Raw genomic sequence first — 8829 nt, 5'->3', positions numbered from 1 at the left:
CGCAGATTGCTGATGGGTCTTCCTCCAATCCTGATGCCACATTCCTCCTCATAGAGCCCAGCCTCCCTAATGTTCTGCTCTGTATACAGGTTGACAAGGTTTGGAGATTGGATGCATCCCTGGCGTACGCCCTTCCCAAGTTTGAACCATGCAGTGTTCCCTTGCTCTGTTCTGACAACTGCCTCCTGGTCCAAGTATAGGTTTCTCATTAGCATGATCAAGTGTTCTGGGATTCCCATTCTTCTCAGAGTCAGCCACAGTTTGTTATGATCCACACAGTCAAATGCCTTTGCATAATCAATGAAGCACAGATAGACATTCCTCTGGCATTCTCTGCTTTCAGCTAATACCCATCTAACATCAACTACAATATCCCTAGTACCACAGCCCCTTCTAAACCCAGCCTGGACTTCTGGCAGTTCTCTGATGTACTGTTTCAGTCGTTTTTGGATAATTCTCAGCAGAATCTTGCTCACATGATACTGTTACTATTTCTGCACTCTCTCAGGTCACCTTTCTTTGGATTGGGAATATGCAAGTACGTGGTTCAAATCCATCAGGCAGTCGAGGATGAAAGATAGGTGCTCTCTCCACACAATTTAGAGCCTCTGAAAACCTGCTGGAGGATCAGTCCCGGGTGGCTTTCTTCTCCACGGCACGTAACACCACCACTGCCTGGCCCCTCTCAATCCTCTGCTGGGGAGCAGGACTAAGACAAAGCCCCACAGTTAATGCTCCCTGACCTCTGAACACATCATGCAGCCACTGGCTGGTGTGAGCTGAGCATTCTGCTCACTGGTTAGCTGTTCCATGTGGTCAGCTTCAGCAAAAAGAACCGAGTACCCCTGGGAGGCTGGCCCAGCAGCTGTGTCCCCTGCACGGACAAGAGGTCACTCCAGGATAAAGTCTTTCAAGAGAAACAGCACTCCAGCTGCCTGTCAGCAGCAACCTCTCCTGACCAGCACCAAGCTGGTCCCCTTGTGCCAACCCAGCTCTGTGCTGTCCACCCAGCAGGTCCGAGCTCCCTGGGAATGGTGAGCTTAATCACCAGCAAGTGAGTGCTGGGACCACCGAGGACACTGCACTGCCCACCAGCAATGCCAGCCTGCCCCAGCCACCACACGGCACGTACCCCTTGAGCACTGGTCTCTGCAGCATGCAGGCACCTCAAGGCCCCCTGGAAGCGTGCCCTGGCCCAAAGGCTCCCTCTTCTTCACCTGTAGCCTCTCTCTGTGGCTGCAGGGGTCCCCACTGTGAAGAAGAAATCACACCTGGGCCTGCAGAATGTGGGCAGGAAGCCTGTCTCATACCTTAGGGTTTCCTCTCTTCAACACAGGGTGCTCCACTTAATGAGGGGCCCCCAGTTTTCTGTTAAAGGAATTGCTGGAAAAGCCTCAATGCTCACAGCTGCTTGAATTTTTTCACTGCTGCAATCAGAGACTGTCTCTTCCTTGGGAAAAACACAGAACATAGATTGCTTAAAGGTTCTTTAATTTAACGAATACAAAAACAAGGGAGATGGCCTGAGGTGTCAGGGTGTGCACAGTGAAGGTGTGCTAGCCAGGCTGCAGGGAGGCCCAGGGACGCGGGGGCCCTGCACTACTCCTCAGATTCCCCGGGCTTGCGGATGTCATCGATCTTCAAGATCATCCGCACCATCTGTGTCGCCAGTGAAATCTGCTGCTTCTTCCCGATCAAAGTTTCAATGACGTGCTGCTGCTTCATGTCTGGATGGACAGAGGGACAATCACAGATTAACAGTCAGCAGTGTTCACACTACAAGCCGTCGATGGGGATTCTGGATGACAGTGCCTCCAGGTGCCTTCCAGGAGGGTCACTCCACACCCCCAACCTCCCTTCCTAGCTGTCGACACAACTCTATCCCTGGTAACAAGAGAAAACCACCTAAACTAAACCCAACTCCCAGGGCCCCAGAGACAGAGCAGAAGAGCCCACAGCCTCTCTAGGGCCGTGGGAAGCTGATGCGTGGACTTGCTGGGTGACAGTCCAATGCTGGCCCACAGCTCTCCTACGAAGACATGGCCATTTTACAATTAAAGAACGATGCCCCTTACTAATCAAGGGACGTGACCACGGAAAGACTCCGAGCCTTCTTGAGCTGCCCGCAGGCCACGTCCAGGAGGCACCTTGATTTACTGGGGGAACTAGCCTGCTGGGAGGGGTGACCACAGTTCTCAAAGGACATGCTGGCCAGCCATAATGTACTGGTCTAAGGGCCAGGAACAAGCCCTGAGGGCCGCTCCACCGGACAGTCTCCATGTCTGTGGGCATTCTGCTCCGTTCCTCACTGTTGGTGCCCTTGTGCATACAGTCGATGCCCAGCCCCAGTCCACCCTTCACCGGTGTTGGTGCCCCTGTGCAGTTGATACCCAGCCCCGGTCCACCCCTGAGCCATGCTCATCCCTCACCATCGGTGCCCTGTGTACAATGCCCAGCCCCAGTCCTCCCCTCACCGTTGGTGCCCTTGTGCAGACAGTCGATGCCCAGCGCCGGGTTCATCTCCTTCACTTGCCGGGCGCGCACCTCCGTCATTGTCTGGATAGGGTTCATACCGCTGTTCTCCGAGAGGGCCATGGGGATGACCTCCAGTGCGTCGGCGAAGGCCCGCATGGCGTACTGTTCCAGGGTGGGGCACTGAGGGGGACAGGACCATGCTGTGACCCAAATGTCCAAGTGCAGCTGCACTGGGACTACCTGGTCACACGTGTGTGAGGGAAGGAGAGAGGTCCGAGAGCCTGCGCTTGTCGCTGCTTCATCCAAAGCCCTCCCTCCGCCCCCAGCCCCCAGGCCCTGCTGGGCCACTGTGATTCACCTTGTCCGCCTCCTTGCTGACGGCCAGTGCACACGAGATCTCGGCAGCCCCGCCACCGTACACCACCCGGCTGTCTCGGATGAGGTTGCGGATGACACACAGGGCGTCATGCAGGGAGCGCTTGGCCTCCTCGATTATCTGGGGAGCAGAGTGTGGGGGGAGGGGGGCTCAGGGCTCAGACAGGCTGCTTGCCCCTCATCCCCGTGCAGGGCAGGGATCGGTCTCGGGCTGAGGTGATCCCCTCACCCCCTGGGCGGGCGCACGGCAGGGATCGGTCTCCAGCTGAGCTGACGCCACCCCCCAGCCCCCATTCCTGGGCAGCCACACCCACCATCTTGTTGCCCCCGCGGATGAAGATGGTGACGGCCCTGGAGTTCTTGCACTGCTCGATGACTAGCATCTTGTCCTTGGTCGTCCCGAAGGAAATCTCCTTCACCAGCCCCGCAAAGCCCAGCTTCTCAGGTGTCAGCTCAGAGAAGCGCGGGACGATGCGCCCACCAGTGGCGATGGCAATGAGCTGCCATGGAACAAGGGGGGCAGTGAGCTGCGTGCAGACGCACAAGCCCCAATACCAGGTCCCCAGGGAGTGTGCTGCCAACCCATCTGCTATGGCCAGCTGCACTCCCCTGGGTGCCCCTGCACCCACCTGCCTCTCTCTGAACCCCTGTATCACAGCCCACCCCCAAGCACTACATGTGGAGCCCCCACCTCAATCTCAGGCCCCCTGACCCGGCAGAGCCCCCACCTCAATCTCAGGCCCCCTGACCCGGCAGAGCCCCCACCTCAATCTCAGGCCCTCCGACCCAGCGGACCGCAGGCAGGTTGTTCTGCAGCAGTAAGTGGTTCGCCTCGTCATCAAAGCCCCACTGGCAGATGGCTAGGTTGGCTCCAGTTTCCTTGATCTGCAGAGAGAATACCAGGTTAACGAAGTCAGGTCCCTCCTACATGCTTTCAAACATGGGCGATTCACAGCCGGGTGGACGGACCTTGCAGAGACGGGGACGGAGAAAGGCAGCATGGGACAGCTCTCCCGGCGTGGCCGCTGCTGTGGAGTCTGAAGCACGTACAGCTGAGCCTCCCGCAGGTTCTCCGGGGCCCTAACCCGCGTGGGAGCAGACGCACCCTCCTCTCGCGTGTAATACAGGGAGCCTAAACACCTCCTCCAGACACCCACGGGGATTTCAAAGCCTCCCAGGGACCTGCACCTTGCCTGACACCTTCTGTGGGACAGGATGCATTCTCTACTACTTTTGAGAAATTGATACACATAGCCTACGCTTTAAGGTTTCTCTCAATCAATATTAATAACCATCTAAACCCTGAGACTTATCCACGTTGCTGTGTGTATCAATGCTGCTGCTGTGTGCTGCCCCATCGGAACCGACCCGCAGCAGTCCTCAGGGGCAGTGAGGTGCAGTCTCATGTGCTAGAAGTGGGAGGGAGGCACAGGGCCGGGTCGCTATGAGTGGTACTCAACTAGACGGCACAGGAGACGGGCCATCCGTGCCCCTGCTGGCTGTGTGTGGGGTGTCTGTCTGCAGGGTGTCTGGCTGTGTGTGGAGTGCAGGCCGGGTGCCAGCAGTGCAGCCCTCACAGGTCCTGACTGAGAGTGTGTTGACGGCGGCCTGTGGGGGTCTCATGCCATTGAGGGGACTCCCGAGGGGACCCTGTGAGTGGACGGCTCCCGGTCCCCTGGGCTGTGATCCTTGCACAGCAGACCGCCAGGCCCCTTTCCTGCAGTACCCTGGGGGCTGGCGTGGCCCCAAGTTCACGGAGTCCGTGTGGTGGCGACAGGCAGCCTCCCGGCCTGGACTCACCTGGCGGATCATCTCCTCAAACTTTTCCTTCTCGTATTTCTGAAGGGCCCTGTAGTCCTCCACGGAGGTCACGTCCAGCTTGTGCTTCGTCTTGGGCTTTGGCGGCTCGAAGGGACACGTGAGGATTGCGATCCTGGCGTCCTCCACTTTCTGTGGGTAGAGGGGGTGACTCAGTGCGGGGACTCGGCCACGCCAGGCCACGCCGGGGTGTGGGCGGCCACCTGCCTTTGGCATCTGGGGGTGACTGAAGTCCTTGTCCACGATGACGCCCTTGATGAGCGTGGTGTCCTCCAGCCGCCCGCCCACCTTGCCCTCCACCTTGATGAGCTCGAAGTCCACGTCCCTGCGCTGCATGTCTGCGACCGTGAGGATGGCGTTGACCGCGATCTCCGCCATCTGCTGCTGACAGCTGTTGATCCTGGGGCGCACCGGACACCTGGTCAGTCACGCTCGGCTGTGCCCTCCTGGACAACCACACCCATTCACCCCCAGTGTCCAGGGGGCTGACCACGACAGCCAAGGGCTCCTAGACCCTCACGCGCAAGGAAGCCCACCTCCTCGTCTCAATTTGCTCAACTGTGAGCAGCAGGCCGGAGCTATCCCATCCTGGAGGGTGCACTGTCCCAAGCCATCACCCTCAGATTACTAGATGACCCATGCACTTGTCCTCACATGTGGGTCACAGTAAGAACACGGACATAAGGGGGCGAGAATGCCCAGGAAAACACAGGTTTGGTAAATGAGGACCGAGGGGCCGGGGCCACCTCACCTCATGGGTCAGCCACACAGCTATGCACACCGTGTGTTCTCAGTGCTGACTCTGAAATGAACACTTGCTGACCCACCTCCAGGTGAGCTAGTGAGCCCCTGGTCGGTGGGAAAGCTCTAATTGGCCCCAGACATGGCAGGACGCGGAGGGCCCCTGGTCGGTGGGGCAGCTCTATCCTGAGCCCCAACCGCCCCGGCACATACACTTTGGAGCCCAGCGTGGTCTTGGCCGTCTGGATCAGGGGCTCGGTGTCCACCACGTCTACAAGAACGCTGTCACTGATGCTGTCCAGGTGCTCGATGGCGATGCGGGCGGCCTGCTCGTAGCCATCAGCGATCCTGATGGGGTGGATGCCGCGGTCCAGCAGCTGCTCGGCCTCCTCCAGCAGGGCCCCGGCCAGGACTGTAACAGCAGTGAGGACACGTCACCACCGTCACTGGGACGGGCCTGACTGCTCCCAGAAGCTGGCAGGCGTCAGAGCACCAGACACCTGCTTAAAGAGTTAAAGGTGGAGCTGGACCTAGAGGCGCCTGGGATGAGGCCTGGGACTGACCACACAGCCCAAATCAGTGCAAGTGCACTGACAGATGTGCCGTCGAAAGGCAGTGCCATGGCCACTCCCAAGCTCCTGTGTAACACGGGGGTCTCTAACTACAACTCACCTGCCGAAACAAGGCACGATGTGAGAAGACCATTTTTAAAAGGGGAGAGAAGCCCCACACCGTGATGTTTCCGGGGCCCTGCTGGTGCCGCTGCGTGCCACGGGGCTGACTCCGAGCATAAGACACCCGGGTACCGCACAGCACCAGCCAGGCCTTTCCTGTGGGTGACTGCTGGGCGGCTCTGTGCCACTGCGGGGTCTCAGCCCCAGAGCACGAGTGCACAGGTCTGCCCGCTCCCACCTGCCTCGGGCTCCTGTCCCTCGTCCTGGCCCGACGGGGAAGGCACCCAGCAGGGGCCATGACAACCGCAGAATCCACAACTCCCGCAGAGAAGGAAACATTCCTCTTGGTACACTCGTTTTCACTCCCAGATGTGCTGAAGCCGAGGGGACCGTCAAGCCTGCACTGGCCTGCCTCCACCGACCTGGGCTCCCTCATCTGACATTCGGCCATGCCTGTGACCTCTGTGCCTACACACACTTTCTCTGCCCGAATGCTGCAGCATTACATGTAGAAACCGTGACGCAGTCACACTCCAGAGAAGATCCTCCCTTCACAAGACTGCAGCGTGCCCACCAGCTTGGGGCCCTCCCTGCCCCCAAACCACCTGGGCTGTCACCACACTGGGACAGGACAAAACCACGAGACACACAACTCACAACCAACCCCCACCTCTCCCTGGCGCCCCCACCCAAGCGTCTCCTGCCACGGCTGGTCGCTTTGTGGGAGCCTGGCCCTGTGTGCAGCTGCCCGGGCAGATGTGCTGGCCCTGTGCTTCTCACCGACAACCCCTGTGGTCCCATCTCCGATCTCATCATCCTGGGACTTGGAGAGCTCCACCATCAGCTTGGCAATCTGGTGGTCAACGTCCATCATGCTCAGAATGGTGGCCCCGTCATTAGTCACCGTCACATCACCATCCTTGTCCACCATCATTTTGTCCAGCCCTGGAAATAACAGTGGAAAGGCCGTCAGCACAAAGGGGCTTTTGATGCTTAATGCTTCTAGAAACCACCCTCTGAACACAAGTGGCACAAAGTCAGGGGACGCCAGCTAAAAGGGGCATGGGAAGGCCTGAAAATGACAACGTGGTGCAGAAGATGCGAAAAGAGCTCATGGGAACTGCAGAAAAGGATGAGGCCGACAGTGGAGAACGCACCAGAAAGTGGAGAGAAATGCAGCGGTGTGAGGGCGGGGCTACCCTAATTTGCCGTCACGACTGACCAGGATTTACAACTGTTAGAAAACAAGCTGGCAGGACTCTTACCATTCGGTCCTAGTGATGTTCGCATGGTGTTCGCCACAGCCTTGGCTGCCATTATGTGAGACTAAGTGAGAGAGGAAACACACCCTTAGTGACACGCTCCGGCAGGGACGCCCCAGAACAGTCCCCACAGAGCCAGTGCACATCCTCCTCACGGAGCTGCCAGTGGCCCTCTGGCCACCGAGCTCTCCGAGGACACGCCTGGGGGGAGACCGTGTGTGGATGGCCTGCCTTCCTTCTCACAGAGCACCTGACGGACCTGGACTGATGGTCACCCATGACCCCTGACACGTCGCCACCACCCTGCCGTGGTTCAGAGCCATCGTGGTGACCAGGGCCTGAACCCTGCCCTGTCCTGTGCCCTCCTTGAGCCTCAGTGACCGTCACTGTGCCAGTACACCTAGTTGGATGTCTTCCACCCAACCGCCCCTGTTCCCAGCACGATGTCCTCTCCCAAGGACTGACCTCTCCTGACCACACGCCCTCCGTATGTGAGGCCGTTTCACCACCCTCGCCTGCAATGTCTCCCACACAGAACTGGTTGTCCTTTTGACAGTCCATGGAATATTCAACATTGTTCCCCAGCGCCACAGTTCAAAGGCTCTACGCAGGCCGCTAGAAGATTCTAGATCTCAGTATGGGGACTGCATTTCCAGCTCTGGGCCCAGCACCAACCCTCAGCGAGCAGCTGGGTCCCTGCACGTCCTCAGTGGCTGGCTCTACCTGGTGCTGGGTGAGCCCGTCTAACAAGTGAGGGCCCTGTCGCACAGACAGCACCTTTCAGGACCCCACTCGTCCTCCACACAGCTGAGCCAGCACAAAACCTAATTTACAGGGAGCAGAGCTCTGCGAAGCGGGGAGGGCTCGGTTCAGGGGTCCTGCATGTAACTAGGCTGAGGGGTCTGCTTGACACCAAAGCCCTTCCCTCCTCCAGTCGTCTCCTGAGAGGACAGCCTGCTCCCCAGGCATCTGACCACGCATGTCCTCAGCTTTTGTCCCCGGTGTCGGAACCAGGCCTCCTCCTGGGAGCAGCCACAACTCCATGGGAGTCGGGCCCCCATCTGAGAAAGAGGCCAAGGGCACGGTCCACAGCCCCATGTGCACTCATTCACAGGCCACGGGCTGTCTGCATTTCCAAGACCAAAGTCTCTACGCTGAAGGGGGGAAGGGAGTGAAAATATGCAACAAGATACACCTGCCTTTCTGGCGCCAAACAACCCAAGAAAGGAACGGTCTGTAGGCTCACCAGAGTGGCCAGGTTCCAGCTTGCCACTGTCCAGTCAGCTCTGATCAAATAGTGACCCGCAGACAAGCAAACTGAGCCCTGCCCTATGCAGGACAATCCTCTCTACTGATGCTGTGCCCAAGGTCATGGTGTAGCCACGTCCTACGGTCAGGACGGAGTGCCTCCCGCCCCGGGCTCCGTGGGCAGGACGAAGTACCTCTCTCCAGGCACTGTGGTCAGGATGGACCACCTCTCACTG

The 8829-nt window shown here is 58.6% G+C and overlaps 1 protein-coding gene across 1 annotated transcript in view; it reads right to left on the bottom strand.

Moving 5' to 3' along the window:
- Positions 1 to 1599: 1599 nt before the first annotated feature.
- CCT5 (chaperonin containing TCP1, subunit 5 (epsilon)) overlaps positions 1600 to 8829 on the bottom strand; it is a 14859-nt gene continuing 7629 nt past the window's right edge. Inside the window, exons 2-11 of the mRNA XM_006900153.1 lie at positions 7349 to 7409; positions 6864 to 7028; positions 5623 to 5821; positions 4876 to 5068; positions 4651 to 4800; positions 3616 to 3735; positions 3165 to 3350; positions 2834 to 2971; positions 2475 to 2655; positions 1600 to 1727 (exon numbers count right to left, since the gene is read on the bottom strand). Of these exons, the coding sequence (XP_006900215.1) occupies positions 1600 to 1727; positions 2475 to 2655; positions 2834 to 2971; positions 3165 to 3350; positions 3616 to 3735; positions 4651 to 4800; positions 4876 to 5068; positions 5623 to 5821; positions 6864 to 7028; positions 7349 to 7409 (1521 nt within the window). The remainder of the gene's footprint in view (positions 1728 to 2474; positions 2656 to 2833; positions 2972 to 3164; positions 3351 to 3615; positions 3736 to 4650; positions 4801 to 4875; positions 5069 to 5622; positions 5822 to 6863; positions 7029 to 7348; positions 7410 to 8829) is intronic.

Source organism: Elephantulus edwardii, unplaced genomic scaffold (assembly GCF_000299155.1).
Source record: "Elephantulus edwardii isolate Elephantulus edwardi_28Jun2011 unplaced genomic scaffold, EleEdw1.0 scaffold00274, whole genome shotgun sequence".
Lineage (NCBI taxonomy): Eukaryota > Metazoa > Chordata > Mammalia > Macroscelidea > Macroscelididae > Elephantulus > Elephantulus edwardii.
Note: the sequence above shows the minus strand (reverse complement) of the source record. Positions and strands in the feature narration are given on the sequence as shown.